The 19,865-nt window shown below is 41.4% G+C and overlaps 1 protein-coding gene across 5 annotated transcripts in view; it reads right to left on the reverse strand.

The window, feature by feature from the left end:
* Positions 1–292: 292 nt before the first annotated feature.
* The window catches only part of daam1b (dishevelled associated activator of morphogenesis 1b), a 50,561-nt gene continuing 30,988 nt past the window's right edge, over positions 293–19,865 (reverse strand). For 2 of the 5 annotated variants that reach the window (XM_084378385.1, XM_084378386.1), the window contains exons 3-26: positions 18,517–18,606; positions 13,324–13,395; positions 12,880–12,974; positions 11,953–12,286; positions 11,754–11,864; positions 11,531–11,634; positions 11,315–11,381; positions 11,097–11,214; positions 10,178–10,316; positions 9,900–9,958; positions 9,617–9,804; positions 8,852–9,166; positions 8,662–8,769; positions 7,832–7,861; positions 7,422–7,519; positions 7,246–7,330; positions 5,939–6,045; positions 5,227–5,315; positions 4,958–5,126; positions 4,499–4,606; positions 3,949–4,009; positions 3,701–3,832; positions 2,298–2,468; positions 293–1,799 (exon numbers count right to left, since the gene is read on the reverse strand). In XM_084378385.1, coding sequence (XP_084234511.1) covers positions 1,587–1,799; positions 2,298–2,468; positions 3,701–3,832; positions 3,949–4,009; positions 4,499–4,606; positions 4,958–5,126; positions 5,227–5,315; positions 5,939–6,045; positions 7,246–7,330; positions 7,422–7,519; positions 7,832–7,861; positions 8,662–8,769; positions 8,852–9,166; positions 9,617–9,804; positions 9,900–9,958; positions 10,178–10,316; positions 11,097–11,214; positions 11,315–11,381; positions 11,531–11,634; positions 11,754–11,864; positions 11,953–12,286; positions 12,880–12,974; positions 13,324–13,395; positions 18,517–18,606 — 3,063 coding nt within the window. In that variant the 3' untranslated portion in view covers positions 293–1,586. The remainder of the gene's footprint in view (positions 1,800–2,297; positions 2,469–3,700; positions 3,833–3,948; positions 4,010–4,498; positions 4,607–4,957; positions 5,127–5,226; positions 5,316–5,938; positions 6,046–7,245; positions 7,331–7,421; positions 7,520–7,831; positions 7,862–8,661; positions 8,770–8,851; positions 9,167–9,616; positions 9,805–9,899; positions 9,959–10,177; positions 10,317–11,096; positions 11,215–11,314; positions 11,382–11,530; positions 11,635–11,753; positions 11,865–11,952; positions 12,287–12,879; positions 12,975–13,323; positions 13,396–18,516; positions 18,607–19,865) is intronic. The other 3 variants (XM_084378387.1, XM_084378389.1, XM_084378388.1) reach the window with 3 other exon arrangements.

Consider the following 19,865-nt stretch of genomic DNA (forward strand, 5'->3'; position numbering starts at 1 on the left):
TTCGCATTTGAGAATTGTCTCGTGTGTGAATATTTGCAGATTATAACCTGTGAATTTCTTGGATTTGTGTTAAATGTATGAAGGTCTGGATGGAGGTCACATATTCTGTTCATCTGCATTTACTGACCACTAGATGGAGCCGTGAGCCTGGCTGCTATCAGGGTCTTCGAACTTAAAACCAAAAAAGATTCTTGCACCTTTTCTGTGTCCACTGCTTCATTTACTAGTGGTAATCGATTACATTTTGACCTAAAGTAAATGCTAAACAAAAAGTGATTCAAAAACTCACAACTGTTTTCTCCCATTTATTATCATCAGGTCATTGTACAATGGAAGGCAATATTTAAATTATAAAAGTCCAATGGAGGTGTGTGACGCTGGATGGATTCACAGGGCAGCTGAGGGACAAATTAAAATCAAAGCTTTCACGTCCACATGTGATGTTTGCTACAAGAATGAAAACATCACATGTGGATCACACAGAGTGTGTCTTAAATCAGGGTTTTCTTTCCTTTTTTGTTTCTTTTTTTAAATATTTTTTGCAGTGTGAATCCAGCCGGCGCACAAACAACATATTTCATCTACTGAATAAAAACTTAAAAGGAGGGCACTCCCTTCAGAGGGGAGCAAGTGTATTGCATCGATTGGGTATGGTTTAAATGGCATTTAGCATAGTAATTATGAATTTATATGTGCATGTGTAACAAGCACGCAACCTTATATATAGATATATGTAATCTATGACACACATGAGTGTCCACACTTGTTGAGAAATTGCAGATTAGGCCCAGGCCTTTTTGAGAGTACCAACTGAACAATTAAAGTCAACAGAGTTAAGGCCAGCTCTTAACAGGAAATAAAACATAACAGTGATCAGATATATAAATGCTGCACGTCAATAATGATGAATAGAAAAGAAACCTCTGCGTCTCAGCTTGCAGTCGAAAACCACATCTGTCCAACAACGTCTCAGTCCTGTGGTGGTTCTGACTGCAAGAGAACGGCAGCGTCAAGAGGAAGTTCAGATTCGGTCTCTCTTGGACAGTTTCAGGCGTGTGAAAGCAGCCCCTCTCGTTCTATGAAATCAGTCCGTACAAAATGGCCCCTTTGTGTTTTTCATGGAATCATCTTCCTGTTTGGATCGAGCGTCAAGCCCTGAAGGAGTCTGCTAGCTGCACATTTCTCTCTGTGCATAGATTCTGACTTACAAAAACAGCACAGAACGGTTCCTATCAAACAACCGCGAGCGTCTCGTACACCTGGAGGGAAAATTTTCTCCAGCAGGGAAAAAAACATTCTGCACCTGCACGATAACTTCTCGAAACATTAGACCAAACTGATCCTCCGGCGGGGAATTATCTCATTTGGTCAATAGTAACAACTTTTGGCTTCAGCTCCGTTTAACATCAAAATCTCAGAGGATGAAATGTCAAAAAACATGTTGTGCTGCGTGTGGCTCTGCAGTGATGAAGCCGAGCTGGGTGGGAATGGAGGAGGGTGCAGAGGAATGTGGGCATGTCAGTCTGACCCAGAGGGAAACTAATGATGAGCAGGAGGGGAGCGAGGAACGATGACCTCAGCCCCGCTTAGAAGTTGAGCTTTGTGACTGGTCGCTCTCTGCTCGAGTCCGTGGTCTGGTTGTTGATGCGCTTACGGTTGCGTTTCATCTTGGACAGGTCCTTGTCGAAGACTTCGCCCGATCGCAGCGCTGACACCAAGTCGTCAAACTCACCGCCGTCTTCCTCCCCGTTTGCCTTCGCTTTCCGGGCCTTTCGCTCCTTCTCCCTCTGCTCTTTCAGCTGGTGACACAGAAACAAGAATGATTGTACAGTTTTAAAAAAGAAGGATTTCCTCTAAATGTATTTACCTTTGCAGCAAAGAAATAGTTTGATATTTTGGGTAACACTTCATTTTTGCTTTCGTGCCAAGAGTTAAACGACAAGATTTGATACCACTTTCATGTCTGTAATAAATCTGAAGCTTCATTTGGTTAGCTTAGCATAAAAACTAGAAACATGGGGACACAGCTGGCCCAGCTCTGTCCAGAGGTAACGAAATCTGTCAACACCTCAAAAGGGGCTCACATATCGCCGTTTTTACACTTCAGAATGAGGCAGGCTGTTTATACTTGTTTCCAATCTTTGTGCTAAGCTAACTGGCTGCTGGCCGTAACTACATATAAAAAAACACACGTGAGAGTGGTAGTCATTGTCACACGCATTCACACTGTTAGAGTCGTATGACGCCTTTTGTTCTATTGGTTGATAATCATATGGAAAAGGGGAGCAATCACATACCTGAGCTTCCATTTTGGCCCGGCGCTCCTCCTCCTCTTTGCGTTTCCGCATGTTCTCGTTCTCCTGCTGAGCCTCGGAGAACGACTGCAGGAACTGGTCGAAGATGCCAAAGAACTCATCTGGCTGCATCTTGCTGGCATCCTCGCCGAAGTGCTTTACTGCCCTCAGGAACTGTGGGAACCAAAGAGAAGGGGGCACACAGGGATTAGATTTACAGCAGGACACAGCAGAACCATGTTTTACTCCATCTTTGACTGTTTTACAGGAGACTCGTTAGATCCCAGCTCTTTGAAATAAGAGCAGGGTACCAGTAGTCGAGCTTTGAAGCCTGTGTTAACCCAAATCTGACCGGCTACTGATTACAGCCAAGGCTGGAGAGTGGAGCCAGAGCCCAAATTAAGGCAACGTGTTTGTGGAGTCTTTTTCACAGTAAGTTAAGAAGGAGAACATCCAGATGTGAGATCCTGCTGAGAACATGTACCTTCTGAGACGTACATGTTAACGACAGCTCTGTCCATGAAACGCAAACCTGTACCAGGTGGAGCAAAGACGCATTTAGCAGTCAAGCTAATGGTTCATTGTTAAGGGATATGCTTTTCATAACGCATGACGGTAATACCTAAAATCTCACTTGTCTTCTTTACATCCCGTTGATCTGCAGCAATTTTATTATATGCACACACATGCACACACATGCACACACAAACAAACCAGATGCAGGGAGCTGTTTAAAAGGGTCACCATGTTCCTCTGTGAGTACAGAGGACCACTGTAAACACTCTCAAATATTTAACTGTAAGACACCGTAAATGATTCACAGAAACTAATGATTGCCATGTGACCAGCTGAGCACTTGGGTCAAGGTGGACACACACACCGAAGGGCGAAAACCATGCTCAAGATAAAAACTCGACCCGTCTTGCACCAATAAATCTGGACAGACACATAAATTTACCTTCAGGGTGTCAGGCTCTCCCTAGTGAGGTGAACATGCTCAGGTTTCTGGCAGTAAAAAGCCAATTTATCTTAAAATGGCTGCAAAATCCAGACTTTTTTCTTATTGTAGATCAACCCACACTGAAATTTAAAATGTAAAAAAACCCTGCAAAATAACATGTCAGGTTTGCAGCTGCAATCAAAGCCCATGTCCAGACAATGGCCAACATAATGGTGTAAAGTAATATCCTGGCTCCTCTCGCCCTGCACACATCGAGCAGGCTGACTAATAAAGCGTCAGCAGTGCTGCTGCAGGAAGCTGAAACACTTCCCTCCTGCTGTTAGCTTTCCTCCAAAGGTGACTGATGAGGTCAATAAGGCGTGTAGGAACAGCTGCACCGGGAGGAAATGGGATACAAACTTTCAGCATCTGTGTCTACGAGTGACAGTGGCGCTGCCCCACTCACCAGCTCCTTGGCCTCGGTGAGAGAGTCCTCCACGTCGGAGAAGCTGAAGCTGGCCACGGTGATGAACTGACTCACCACCGACACAAACTTGTCACCCAGCTCCTGCGGTCGCTTCTTCTGGTACTCCAGCTCCTGCGGGTGAAAATTACCCAGGAAGAAAAAAATTAAAGAAGAGCTCTGCGCTAAACATAGTGTAACAGAATGAGCAGTACATAACATGGATTATCTCATAGATCTTTGTGACTCACACTCTCCACACTTTTCAAGCCGCTGCGCAGGTTGTTGATATCTTTTTCCAGCTCAGTCATGCTGCAACAAAAGAAAAGTGATGGTTCAATATAAAGTTAGTCTCACATAGAAAAGCACTGTGTCAGCTCTGGAGAAAGGTCCAGCTGCACCAGTTCAGATATAGAGGAAAACGCTCTTCATTTTTTTAATTGTCTTCGGAGGCGCTAAACCCAGGATGCAGCAAGGGTGCCCCTAAAAAATAGTGTCGGTTGAACTAGTTTTGTACTAGGGGAGACGAGCCCTGGCATTAAAATGGCTAAATCCCCACAGACAAAACAGCTGTAACAGCTGCTAGCTTGCTTAGGTTTGTGCCGTTAGCAACCAGGTTAGGGTATTTTCAGCACGTAGGTTCCTGGCTTGGAGACTGTTGTTGTTTCTTGTAGCGACAGGGATTTTGCTAACAGGCAGATAGCAGAAGGAAGGAGAAAGCCCACACTACATCCGGTGAGTCAGACTAATACAAAATGGGAAGCAAACAAGGGAAGCAGGTGGATGTCGAGCGTCACCTACTTGACTTTGGCTGCCTCTGAGATACTCTGCAGATCTTCCTGGAACATCAGGACTTTGGGGTATTTCTTCTCCAGAATAGTGATCAGGTAGTGCAGCAGAGTGATGTTTCTGCAAACACAGAGACACACTGGGTGAACAAATGTTTAGGAAGAGTTTTAAACATGTCCTAAAAGTGTTTCCTCAAGCCCCAGAAGGCGTCCTTAGAAAAGTCTTGTTTTGTCCACAACCTAGATATTTTGTTCATCTGAATATAATCACATTTAAGAAGCTGGAATCGGAGACTTTTGACTTTTATTTTCTTAAAAAAAATAGACAGCGATTAATTTAATAGCTGACAACTAACCGATAAAGCATTGCAGCTCTAATATGGAGTTCAACTTTATCTCATTATCTGCTCCAGATGTGATTTTTATAGATTTCACACCAAGTTTTGATGTTATAACAGAATAATGTTCTTACTTGTCAATGCTGGATTTGGTATCAGCGATCTTGTTGAGTGAAGACACCTTGAAGCCGTAAGCGTTCCCCCTCTGACCCTTGTTCATGAAGTTTCCAAAGGCCAGCACAACCTCCAACAGCTGCTTCAGGCTTTTGCTGTGTAAGATCTCCTTAGAAGCCTTGGTCAGAGCTAAGACAACGAAACAAAGAAAATCAATGTCTTTAGGTGCTTTAAATCTCCAAATATAAGAGGGTATTCCAATATTTTTGAGTTATGAGACTTTTCCCACCTTCAACTTTGGGTTTCATCTCGGCTATCCTCTCTGCAAACTTCTTTTTGAAGTATAAAGACTGCAGCCTCTGCTGGTAGTGGTTTATTCTGTACAGGGGATGGAAAATGTGTGTCAGAGGAGGACAAAAATAGACAAAAAATAATAGATTATAAACAGGGAAACCCACACATTAAGACAAAAGCCACAAACATGGACTTTATGCTTGAGCAAAACGAGTCAAGCCGCCTGTGTGCTTATTTAAATGGCATATGTAAAGTTTTACTTGTGGTAATGAAGCTTATTTTTGGCAGCATTTTAGATTTCAGCCTATAAACCACCGCCTCTGCAGCTAATGAAGGCCACAGTGACATCTGTACTCCAGTCTATGTTGGACTCTGTAAACTCAAATGACAAAAAAACTGCCCAACTACAATAAATCATCACAAAAATGATCTTTTTGTTCTCCGTTGTTGCTTTATTAAGAGTAATTTGTTTACAAAACTGCAACACAAATACTTTTATTACATTACCGACTATCACCACAGACAGCTATTGTTCCCTGCTCAGTACAAACCCATGTGTCATTTCAGTTATCTGCCCTCACTAAAAGGCGAACAATGGCCATTGTTTCTCTGCAGATCTGATCTGCAGAGAAACAATGGCCTGAAGCTGTCAGGTCTTTAAAACCTGTTTAATAGAGAATTAAAAAGGTAACAAGTAAGTAAAGTACCTGCTCATCTCGTAGAGGAAGCGGTCTGGTTTTGCCATTCGGTCGAGCTCATGTTTATGCTCCTCCAGAAGATCAACGTCACTCTTCTCTGGGACAAACTTCAGCAGCTGATGGGGAAAGAAAACTCTCTTTACTTCATAAATTAAAACTAATTCATCTGCATCATACTGGTAGATGAACAGGGCAGAAGCTCTGCTAACATGATACGGCAAGCACGGTATTTTTTTCCTGAGCGAGATATACTGAAATCAGATATCCAACACAATGGACGTCACCTAGCACACGTTCTTTTTCAAAGGGCTCCAAATGCATTTTTTCACTTGACAAAGAATGGAAAAATTCTTCTTGCTAAACGAAAGTGAAACGAAATTTGATTCTTGAATGTCTGAAATGCTTTTACTGAATCCATCAGTGTGTTTCTCCTCGACCCTGTAACTTATCTTGGAGCCTGGATTTTAAAAGGAAAATTAACAGACTGCTCTCTGATTCATCTGTAAACGAACGCCGCAAACAGTGTTTAGTTGTAGAAAGACTTATTTAGCCTTCTCACGCTGGAGAAGGCTTTTACATTTCCCTTTTAGTTTGGATTGGATTGGTTTGAATATGATGATGTATCACTACATTATGATCACTGAGTTCACTTTTATTTAAGTCACATTTTAAAACCCATTTTCATACAAAGGCACTGTCTTTACTTTTATTTAGTTATTAACATGTTTTTCACATTCTTCTATTTTACTATTTTTGCTCTTATAATTAGCTTCTTTTGCTTGATGTTAGTTAACTTTAAAACAGTTTTTAATTTATTTTTTATTTCTTTTACACTGTCTACCTTTCATATTTTGTCATGCAAAGCAGTTTGTAATTTATTAGGGTATACTGGGTTTCCCCTAAATTAACAATTATTATAATGTTTAGTGACACTTTGCACAGGAAGTCAGTCATTTAAGGAAACTTAGGGTCCAAGTATCGCTTAACATTATAACAATACAACACAATAATTGTTTGCTTTTGGCCCTTGGCCCAATGAAGTTTAAGTATTATTATTTATTTTTTTAATGAATATGTAAAAGGTTGATTAAAAACCTGGTTACCTGTATACTTGGGCCAAGAAATCAGATCTCCAAGAGAAAATCTACGTGGGAAGGTTTCACTGATCCCTTCCCCCAATTATAGTAACCAGGTTTCTTCTTTACATGCTTTTTAGAAATAATCAGCTTACTGGAGAAAGCCGACTGTAACCTGGTGCGTGTAAACAGACTGCATGAGAGCTGCTGCTGCTGCATGCTGGGAGCCTGGCGACTTACCTGCTCAAGCATGTCTTTGGGAAGGTCTTCCTGTTCGTCCATTGTTAGAATGGCTCTCTTGATCTCCTCGTTTGAAAGCTTCAGCCTGCAGCACACAACAGATGAGACCATTAAAGATATACATCACAACCTGTCATGTGTCAGTTGTGTTTTTTATGATGCTGACGTAAACCCACCTCGAGAGGAGGATGTTGCAGTTTTGAGCTCGACGGCCATCGATGACTGACAGCTCCTTGACTTTTTTAGAGCTCAGCGTGTCGTCCTCTGCCTCTTTCTGTGAGGGAAAGTGATGAAGAGGTCAGAGTGCAACGGGCTATTTTAACGTGCACAGGTTAGTTTAGTCACCCACAGACACACGACAATGAACATGACACACACCCTTAAATACCAAACAAGAGAAAATACAGTGTGAAGAGGCTTTGAAACGGTCACACATTCATGCAAACACGACACACAAGTAAATTCAACCGACTCTGAACAAAATGTTCAAGGCACGACACAAAACACATAAATTAAGTCTGATTGAATCCACGAGGAGCGACAAAACTTCCAAACTGTATACTGACTGTACCGTAAGTGCACTCACCTGTTTGCTGTTATTGATCGTAAAGAAGTCCTAAAATGCAGGCAAGAAGCAGGGAAGATGTAAGCACTCATTAGAATAAGTAAAGCAGTTACGTGATCGCAGCCCATAAAAAAACAAACAGCAAAATGAATCGAAGCTTATTCCGCACTTAAATGACAATGGATCCATCAGTGATGAAGTGAGCAGCAGTGAGACGTGAGTTTGATCGATACGTGCTTATAGTTCACATGCTGGGTGTGTCTAATCGTTGTCTTTGCGTTCCAGTTAATTCATTTTCAATCTTTTTTTACGTCTTATTTTGTGCGTTGGACATGCTGAAGGTCGTGTTTGAGCTGAAACAAAAGTGTCTGCTGACATCTTGAACTTTGAAAAGACATGCTCATTCCTCTCTGTACAACTAATAAAGACACTACCGATTATGAAGAAATGGTAACTGCATGAATTGCACACTGAAGGCACAGGAGGAAAGAAGATGATTCTGAGCAGCTCACTCATGCATTTTTTAAATCACATTTGCCAAAAAAAGAAAATGGCAAAAAATAGCATTTCAGTCACATATTAGAAGGTGTTTAAGATGATTCAAGCATGAGAGTTTTGCATCTAATGAACCCTCAAAACCTAACCTGCACTTTCTCCCCTCTGCTTTTGTATTTTTGCAAATGATCTGACCTCCTGATTTCTCTTTTCTCCAACTGTACTTGAGAATTCAAAAGATGCCAAACAGGAGCAATTTTTGAAAATGCAAGCAAGCTGAGCCCCCAACCACCCTCCCTCTCTGACACTGACGACATGTGGTGAGCTGGAGAGGTGAGCTGCGTCGTACTCAGTACCTGCTGTCTCTGATAGGCCGAGAAAGTCTTCTCAATGTCATCCAGATCCAGGATTTTGAAAACCTTGGCGTCGTCCACATCCATCCACACAGTTCCCTCCAGTTTATTCTGAGCAGAGGAGAATATGTCATTTAATATTTCAACACAAAGCATGAATACAGTATACCCAGCTCCCAGTGTCTGTTCTCACCTCAGCTAACTTGGCCCAGTTGAAGGATTTGAGCGCGTTGGATGGCTGGGGAATGTTCTTCTTCTTCAGGGATGGTCCTAGAGGCGCACCAGGTGGGGGAGGGATACCTCCCATGGGTGGGCGCCCAGGAGGAGGTGGGGGTCCACCTGGAGGAGGGGGTGGAGGAGGTGGAGGAGGCATCATGCCCCCAGGAGGAGGAGGCGGGGGAGGTGGGCACATACCTCCAAAAGCTGGCATGGGTGGAGGAGGCACAGGGCCACCGGGGGGACCGGGGGCGAGGGGAGGGCCTCCAGGAACAACAGCCGCTTGTCTCTGCTGGGAGAGAGAAACACCAGGGAGAGTTTCATCACATGACTTTTTTAGCATTAGAATTTTGTTCATTTTCATTTGTTCATTATTAAATCGTCTTTGCTCATCTTTTTTAAATATATATTCAAGGTGTCAAAATCTTACATTTTCTACAAAAAACGGCCCTTCTATTTCATTGATTGGTAACTTGTATTCTGCATCATAATAAGTGTAACTTTGACATAGTGTAACTATGTAACAACAACAATAATAACAACAATAATAATATAAAAAATCAATATGCAATGAGACAAATGTGTTAAATAGTCTCTATTTTTGCAGCTGCGGGGTATCTTAACATATGAAGGGTCGCCCCTAATGGTGGGATGATTATAAACAGCTCTTGCGTGAACTCAAACACCACGGGTTTGTATACTTTATTGCATTGCATGTTCAGATTATTATAGGACAACGTACAGTGCTGAGTTCATGCAGTCGGACCGTGAGTTCGGCCACTTGCTGTTTGACATTCTTGTGCTCGGTGCTCTCCTTTTCCAGCTTCTCTTTCATCTTGTTGAGCGTCTGCATCATGTCCTCTTTCTCCTGGGTCTTTGCGTCACATTCACGCTCCTTCTTGTCAAACTTCTGCTGCAACTCGTGGTGCTCTGTGATGGCAAGTCACAGCAATATTGATTTTAATTTGCAACAACCTCTTACAAGCTTAATCTATTTCCGGTAACTAATTCATAGGCTAACAAACCTTTTCTCATTTTCTCCGCCTGCTCTTTCCACTGCTTGACCTCATTTTCATTGACCAGCCTGCAGAAAGGATGACACATATGATTATCTACAGTGTCTGCATGAACAACTCCAGTCATTGTTTTTCTGAACTTAAAAGGGATGCTATTTTTGAGCAAACACTGGTGAGCACATGGTTTCTTCACAGGAACACAAACACTGCTCTCCATTCTTCAATCTGGCAGCAGAGTAATCTGTTCCATGCACTCATTCATGTGGCTGAGTAATCAGAGGACTCACATCCGGACAACGTTCTTCACGTTAAAATTCTCCAGTGGTGTGACGTCGGGGTCGTGACCTTTGTCATTCTGCAAGACCATCTGCTGGACAATGCGATCCAGCAGCAGCCAGTACTGCACCGTGTTGCCGCTCCTCTTATCTGAGGATAAAGAGAAGAGAGCTTCCCATCAGCCTGCTGGCTTGATCTTTATAATTCTGCTCAGTGATTAGGATTAGAAAGCACTGTTTGAAGGTGAATTCACACCACGAATCAAAGGAAATGATACTCAAAAATTACACTGAATTATGCCAACAAGAGGCACTATAAATACAGGTTACCAAAATGTTCAATGCCTCACATCATGTCATGCTATTTTGATTATCACAAGGTCACATTTTATGAACTCTTGTGTGTAACCGCAGCACTCCTAGGTGCGGCAGAAGTGTTCATTAAACTAAAATGCCTTGGGTGAGTAACTTGTTAAAAAGCCACTTAGAGTTGAAGGTGAGCGTCAAAGAATAAAGCGACTGTAGCTGTTGGGTGGCTCTTTGTTTTCAGGTCAACTGTCGTGGGAAAAGCTGGCTAGTTGCAATCAACAAAAAATACTGTAAACATTAGCTGACAACAGTCTCTGAGTAAGCAGAGCGTTCAGTTTGGCTGGGAATGTGCTTATCCAATTACTGGGCGGACTAATCTGGACAAAGTCAACATCCTTATCTTTTTGGCCAGAAACGAGCAGGTACAGATGCACTGTGTATTTTGTGGGAGTAAGAGTATAACTCCGTTTGGAGCCTCATTATAGATGTTTTTAATTTACTGGTGTCTTTTAATCACATTTTACAGAAAAAAAGATTTTGAACTGCATTTCTGTAGGACAGCATTTTTTCGGAAATTACAAACAGATCGTTCAAGCGATGAATCATGTAAAGAAGCACTCACGTGGCATGAGGAGACAGTGATGCAGGACAGACATAAAGTGCGGGTATGCGTCAGTGTGGTTCATCTTCTTGCGGATGAGATCAAAAACTTGGGTGGCACTTTTGGTGTCTATATGTACCTGATGGAAAAAAAAAGGTAAAACAACAGCCACCGTGAATATCTCACACAAATATTTTAGAGTCGTATATAATGCGGGGAATAATATTTATTTTTCTTACCGACTCAAAACGTTTTGACAAAGCCAGCTCATCCTCGTTCCGCAGCATCTCAAAGTAATCTAAATGCCTGAGAGTGCGAGAGGAAAAGACTGGATTAGAAAGGCAGCCTACAAATGTGATGCACTTGTACACTTAAGTTCAAATTTTACTATTTGCTATTGTGTATTCTGCGCAAGAAACTGTGTAAGACAGAGACTTTTCCATGTTCAATCTCACCTGTCTAATGTGGAGTTTTCATGAGAACGTAATTTATCGATCACAGGTTGGATCCCCAGCATGAGAAACTCATATCGTAGGTGGATACGGAATTCCACACTTGTCTGTAATTGAGAGAAAAGCAACAAATTAGTATAAAAAAAAAGCATCTCTTGAATGAGTGGCTAGGAGTCGTGATGAGCTTGTCGTGTGAAACGAAGCGTAAAAACTGTCCATAACTCACCTCTCCAGCGCCCTGACTCAGCACTGCGTTTATAAAGGACATGATGGCCGTTTTCAGGTTGACCTCATCTCTGTATCGCCCTGTACTCCGGTCCAGATCATTTATAAGAGTCTGTGGGATGACAGGTCATTACAAGTGTTAGATATAAATTACTTTATCTGTCCTTAAAAGAAGTAAAACCACAACTCCACTTGCTCACCTGGAACCGTGTTCTCTCGCAGGCAAAGCGTTGGTAGTGCAGCATGGCCTCCAGGATTTTTTTGTGCCCACCAGGCACCAGACACACAGCGCCCATGATCTCCAACACCGCCACCTTGGTCTTGATGTTCTCGGTGGCCAGGCTCTGAGCGATGATGTTGATGCTCTCGGAGTGAGAGAGGACGTGGGCGCGGCCCTGCGAGTTGTTCATCAGAGCTTTGATGCAGCCGATCAGAGACGTGTGGATCTGCGACTCTGTTGTCTCGTAGTCCATGCTCTTCAGGAAGTTCAGGATGCACGTCAGGCCGTCAAGGTCGATAAAACGAGTCACGAACCTGAGAGGAGAGCAGGCAAGGAGAAACTGAGTTTTGTGACACGTCAGCCTCTGGATGACAGCTTTGAATTTACTTTGGGCTAGACTGGGATACGCGTTTAGGAGAATTTAACATTCATTTCCAGATGAGGTTAATGTGAAATATAATTGTGATGCACAAATGTCCTGCAGAAACGCTGTATGTCCATGTGCAGTAACTAGAGCTGCAATGATTTATCAATTAGAGATTAACTATTAGATTTATCGCAAACCAAACAACCTTTCGATCAATTAGCAGATACAGGTAAACAACAATGAAAATGGTCGTTATTTGCAGCCCCAACAACTGAATCGTCTCCAGTAAATGTAATAAGTAACTAAGGACATTTGCATTTTCAGAGTACATTCACATCAATAAAGAAGATTAAACCAAAACTGCAGTGACCTTTATGGCTGGACTCATTTACATACTGCTGTGAGGAGCTGAAAAGATTGACGGACGAGGTGAGAAAAGGTGAAATGAAAAGAGATGTGATGATAGATGACATTATACGTAAAGGGCAGGGATGAGACAAAAAGACGGGACAGAGTGAGATGAGAGAAGGATTCGTCCACCTCATGGGTTGTGTCCTCAGAGCCGTCTTCAAGCTCTCTATGGTTTTGTTCCTCTCTTCCTCGTCCTCTTTTTCCAGAGCGAGGAGCGTCTTTCTCTGATGAAGATGAAGTTTGTGGGTTAAATTGAAGACACAGTATGCGGCAGACAGCAACAATGATAGTACAGTATCATTTAATAACATTGTTTTGTCCAGTTCCTACTAGAGTAAATAAAAAACTGCTGTATATGTTTTTGTCGGCTCACTGTTCGCTTCATTCAGTTTTAACTTGTCAAGCTTTGTGAAACATGTGATTCAGGGCGATACAAATACAGAGGGCCTTAAGAACTCTTAAATAAGGAGAATAAAACACCTCAGGAAGAACAACAGATGATGGCTGCTTCTTCTAGGAATGTTTTGTAACTTTTCCATCCAAAGAATAAATGAAGTTCATGTTATTACTTACAGCTGCCATTGAATTGAGCTGATCGATGTAGAATTCTGGCCAACTAGTTGCACTTTTGTTTTCTTCTTGTTCCTGAAAAAACAGAGAATAAAAGAGAATGAATGACGTTGTACAGTGATTCATGTAGACCTTGCTTTTAAGGAATATCACATAATATTGACAGAAAAGAGAAGATGCAGGGTTCTTACAGCTGTAGAAGAGAAACATTTAAGCCCCAGAGGCAACCCAGACCTTTAATAAGTGGCTAAATGATTAAAAGGCCAGGCCTTACAAAGCCAACATGTTTGGACCACCAGGTCTTCATCAGGGCTCCATAACATTTTAGAGTGCCAGGATTGCTTTTATGAGTACTCATTGATCATCTCCTTTTTAAAAAATTCAAGCACTTTTAAAAAGTACCTTAACCAAAAATGTCCAGCCTTTGTCATCACATTTAAATTGTTACTCTAAACGCAACTGCAGAAAATAGATTTTACAGAAATACTTTATACCCACAGCAATCAATTAATAATGCTAATTTTGGGGGAGGGGATCCTTTCATTTCAAATATTTATTAGATGTTTGTTTGACATGAGTCATTGGGATAATGAAACATGAAACATGTTTTCACCCGTGTCTGTTTGTTTGATGGTTGGCTGGTTTTAGTTCTAGTTTTTTGCCAAGCTTAATGGTTATAATTAAACATTTTCCAAACTCTGAAGACTTTGTATGAACTCTGAGGATGCGATAAGTTAATGTGAGGTTAAGGTTGTTAAGTTAGATGTGTGTGTTTGTCTTAAGAACATTAACTGGAAGTGACTGGAATGTTAAAAGTTTACAGAGAATGTAGTCTTGAAAGAAATAAACCAGAAAGTAACATTAGCAGACAAGTTGTTTGCTTCATGACACATGTTTGAATACATCAAAGTGCAACTTCAAACCAGATGGAGAACTTCATCAACTGGCTTTAAAGAAACATACAAACAGCTACAAACACACGGGGAACAGACGGTCCGAGGCATAAATAGCCAAAAGCCAGAAATGGAGCAGGAACTCAAAGTAGGGCGACACAGATATCCAGCCCATTTTATCATCGAGCGCTTCAATGAGTTTCAGGAGGTGGTGAGAAGTGCAGAAAAGAGAGCACAGCTGCTTGGGAAAATCTTGAGATTAGCAAATGAATGTTAAAACTGTGGATTAAGGACGTGGCCTGATTTATGCTGGGATTAATCTCCTGACAGGCACGTTTGTGTGTGTTACGAGTGGGGAGAAAAATAGTTGCAAGACATTTCTTAGATGATTTAATTGTCAGGAGAAAACACTCAGGAGAAAATGACTTGACCATGAACTTGGCTTGTACATAAAAGGCCCCCCGGCTTTCATTTTAACTCTCGCTCCATTAAGCACAAGTGAGCTGTGACCATCAGAAACTAATTGGGCGTCAGTTAATAAAGCGGCGTGCAGAGACTTGGCTGCTCCGACAGAAACTGAAGGGCCTTGGCTGGTCCGCGGGGACCGTGCAGCGACGGGAAGCTCTGATCCTGCTGTTCCACTCAAGACCAGTGCCAGCTTGACCGAGCGGCTGCTGGAAGAAGTTCAGTCCATTAGCGGAGCAGGCGCAGAGGTGGGACCACTTCCTTTTGCCTCTTAAAAAGTTCCAACTTTCACATCGGAAGTCAGCACTATTCAAACGCTCTCCAGTTTATTTAGGGTCACGATGAGAGAGTGTATTTCTGTTCTGTTTATTATTTCCACATTTGAGAGGATCAAAGACACATTAGGAAACAGGAATCAATCTCAGTTATTTAAGGGTGAAAGGACAGTTGACTTAAAAGAAGTAACAGCTCTGTCCTCTCAAAAATTAAAGTGTTTTTTTCTTAATGAAATTTGAAACCTAACTGCAAAATCTCTGCTAACAACCAGATCAGTAAATCTGCTTCTTGGCAGATGATGTAGCCTCTGAGAGAGCTGACAAGAAGGAGGAAGAAGATTGATTCTCTGCAGCATGATTTCATCAGCTCAGGTGCCTGGCCAAACCAAACAGCTCAAGCTTTGCTGCTTTCACCAGCTTATCTCCTCCCGGGGCCCAGCCACGAAACGGCTGGCGAAAAAACAGCGCCCTCATCTCTCGCGCCCTGATAATGACCCCACCTTCCTCCTTATCATCCCCCTCTCGCCTCACACACAAAAGCTGCACCTGTGGAAGTGAAGCCTTCCTGTTTGCCTTGGACAACCGACAGTTTCCTTCTCCACTTTTCTCCACACACACACGCACACACGCCCTTCCTCTCTGGGCTCAGATGCTGAGTTTGTATCTGTCTGAGCCTGCTGCCAACTCAGCAATATTGATGCCTTTCTGTCTCTCCTTCCTCCCCCGTTCTGCAGGTCGATACTGCACATAAAGATTTGTTTCCATTGAATCCTCTTCCGCCTTCACACCAACACTGAAACAACCCAGCAGGATCTCTAGATAGCTGAGCAGAGGCAAAGCAACATATTGGGGTTTATTTTCAAAATGCCTTATGAGGTTACTTTGGGCCCTGAGACTTTCTCCAAATGAGGTCACTAATTGGGACACAAAGAAACGGGAGCATAGACCATGCTGTTTCCATTTCCATCACTCGCCTTGTTGCTGCTGGCTAGTGGACGCTCTGTCCAGCAGAAGTGTATCAATTTCCAGCCGAAAAGGAGTAATGGCTTGTGATGTCCATTTTTAGGCCAGTTATATCTATCGATTTAAAATTGTTTCAAACAAAAAAAGGAGAAAGAAATAGTTTAAAGTTTTGGGAAAGACATAGAGCTGCAACACATTTGATTAATCAAGTCAATCAATAGAGAATTAGTTTCTACCTTTTTTAGTTATCAAGGATTTGCTGCTTTTCATTTTTATTCATGATGGTTAATGAAAAGTCTTTGGGTTTTAGACTGTTGGTTGGACAAAAGAAACAATTTGAAGACCTCATGTTGAGCTCTGGGAAATAGTGATGGGTATTTTTCACTTTTTTTTTTACATTTTTAATTGATTAATCTAAAATAATCTCAAGATTAATCAATAATGAAAGTAATAGTTGCAGCTTTAGACATATACTTGTTCGCTTTCTTACTGATAGATGAGAAGATCTACAACACTTTCATGTCTTCAAGGTAAATATGAAGCTACAACTAAGCCGGTTAGCTTAGCTTAGCATAATGACTGGGAGCAGGGGGAAACAGCTAGCTCGGCTCTGTTCAAAATCCAACTAATGGCATCTCTAAAGATCACAAACAACAGAAAAACATGGTATAACAAGGCGAATTGCTGTTTTACAAGGATTTATCTGCAGGATTATATCTTGGACAGGTGCCTCGACATCCTGAAGTCTTTCGTATGCAAGTGGTGTTTTTTTAACTACATTTAAAACCCACCCCCCTCATATTTGATAACTCTAATCACAACTAGTGCAACACTTTATATGTGCGAATGATCTTTGTACTTCGGTCTGCAGCTGTGTTTTCTTTCAACCTTTACTGTGAACTGACACACAAACTTTCCATCTATCCAGTAAACCCCAACACTCTTCGCCCCCTCCAGTTTACAACCGGATGTAGGAAAAGATGAATAAATCTAATGTCCTATCTGTGTTTTATTCCAGACAGGATATCCTTTCCAGTCATACCCACGGCCTTGAGTAACACTGCTTTACAGTAAATACAGTAAAAACGCGAGGGCACATTCAGCAGGAGCTCGAACGCTCAACTTGAGTTGATCTAAACTAGAGCAGGCGTTTTTGATTTCCTGCATGCAGAGGAGGGATTCATATAGAGCGAATAGAGGAACAGCTGACGATCCTTTCATCATGACGACAAGACATAATGAAATATGACACTGTCACAGTGAGGTAGAGTATGTTATGGCTACGTGGAAGCTTTGATGGGACAGGTGTGTTATCTTAAAAGGAGAAACTGAATGATTTTTTTTCTTTTTGAATTGACAGGATATCCAAACAATGACACAAGAATCTTACAGTCTTTGGAGTCGCACGAAACAAGAAACTAGGTTTTAATTTTACAGTCTTGTGATACATAGTACTTTATAATTCTTGACACTGCCTGCTCTGTTACTGGATTATCTGATGGAACAGGCTGAATTTAGCCGCTGTCTTACTCCCTCTACATATCCCTATTTTTATATCTACCTTGTGTAACATCCACTTAAGTGAGTAATCTGCGGCAGAGCTCTGATCTTATAATGTAGTGCTGAGGAAAGTGACTAAGAATGACGCTGGGAGAATAAACTTATTAGACACTTCTCTTGGTGGTACTGGAGCTTTATGTTTGAAATGTGCCTAACACCTTCCATTACAGTACATTATAGGCACTTTGCACTGAGTTGAGAGCATGATGACTGCTAATGGTTTGCTATCATTTGCTTTGTCTGCATAAGTAAATGTACTATAAATTTAAATCTACTAAATGTTCCTCTCTGACTGACTGAGCAGGGCTTTTGAAGCTCTCCATCTTTCTCCTTAGCTAAAAAGTGGCTGTTACCGATAATACAAGGTGTGGTAGGTCTAGAGCAGAGGTCTCAACATTTCAACACTTTAAAAGACTGCCTTTAAAGGCACAATCGTTAAGTATTTAGACCAAAGAAAAGGAATCAGGATCATCATGAAAAATAATCAATCCCCTCCACATGATCCCCCATGTTTCACATATGTTTATGTTTAGTCTATGAAATGTTAAAAAGAAAATTGTGAAAAATGCTCATTACAATTTACCAGAGCCCACCTAATATTTAAGAAGGCTGAACCAGCAAATGTTTAACATTTCTGCTTGAAAAATGACTACAAAATAGTTGGAGATTATATTGTCTTTTGATCAACTAATCGATTTGTCAACTAATAGGTGCAGCTTTACCCAAAAACAACAAATAACGAATCCCATTGCACGTTACTATATTATGTCCTGAATTATAATGCAAGTGCTTTCATCTCATAGGCAGCTGCATTCCACAGACACAGTATACAGACAACACGCTCATGCTGTGAGCAGAGAAATACAGTAACACAAAGGTTTTGTGGTCTGTGTTTTAGCTTCAGGTATCTAGAAATCAACAAGGTAGAATATTACACAAACTTGGCAGCTTGGATATTCTTCAGTTAAAGCAGCAAGTCGACAGAAAGCGTGTGGAGGCTGATGTTGAGTTTGACATGATGCACAGTGAGAGTCTTTTACCTTCTTTTTGCTGCAGTAGATTTGCCATTTCTTCTCTGCAGGCAGGGCGAACATGGCTTCTCTGTGTTTCTCTGTGAGGTCAAGCTCATCCTGCAAAGTGAGGTAAAAATAGAAAAGGTTAAGAGAAGGCGAGAAGAGGAAGAAGAAAGAAAACTGAAGGAAGAGGAAAATTCTGTTATGTCTTCCCAATGCTTTATTGACTGTATAAAGAGGATAATATTCAATAATAATAGATATAGAGCATCAATCTCAAAACATAGCTCACAGACGAGCTGCAAAAGATATCAAACCATCAGCAAATTTAGAAATATCCCCATAAATCAATTCTGTTTTTTCCCGAAACATTAAGAGTGCCAGGAGTAGTTGCACCAGAACGCTGCTCTCAGTTCAAGATCAGTTTGAGCTAAATCTCTTTACGATCAGTGGGATATCACCGTAATTCAATATGACTCTGAATCAAATCAGATGTCTGTCAGGCTTTAGACGTGTGAGTAATGGGGGAGAAAGAGAAGGCGTGGTCTGTCGGCTCGACATGTGGTAACAAACATCTGGAGACAACATGCGTCACGATTTATAACAGATATTTCACAGAGGCACACTAAGGGTGCTGCTGGGAAGTGTTGACTAAATACCACAGAGCTTTCTGCCAATGTCTAAATGCAGTTATGTCAGCATTTTACATCATTGCATAGGGATGCAATTAGTAGATCTGTGTTGAAAATTCTGTTTCGTGTTTGAATCCACATCCAACCATTAAAACGATTAGGCCTAAATGAGCTTCATGTAAAATAGATGGTGAAAGTCATGAGAAGGCTTTCAAGCAATTTAGCTCACGGAGACAATACAGTGGGTAGTCTAAACACAGGTTTACTCATTCCTACAAATAAAGAACAAGAAGCAATCATTTGCAAACTAACTGTTTACTGACAACAGTTTAATGAAGTGTTCCTGAGCCCATGTAGTGATATCACTCGTGTGTTGTGGTGAACTTAGCTTCTTTGCTTTTGAACGACTGAGCCTTTTGAGGATGCCTCTGTCATACCCAATCATGATACTATCACCAATGATACCAGTTTGCCTGTGTAATGCTCCAAACTAGTGTTTTTGCAGTATTACACAACTTAGCTAACTTAGTTTTAGATGTACTTTTTAGACATGTGGTAACATTTGTATGTGTAAAAATTAGAGCAAAACGGGCCTGTATTTTTAGTTGCAGTCTAGAAACATAGGTTAAACAAAGAAAAGTTGCATAGTGTCCCTTTAAACAGCGTCTTAACTATTCTCAGAGATGAATTTAATGTGGTTTACCCAACAGTGTGATTGCTAAATATTTTATGGCAGTTACTCAT

Source organism: Pagrus pagrus (genome assembly GCF_965226575.1).
Source record: "Pagrus pagrus genome assembly, chromosome: 16".
NCBI classification, from domain to species: domain Eukaryota; kingdom Metazoa; phylum Chordata; class Actinopteri; order Spariformes; family Sparidae; genus Pagrus; species Pagrus pagrus.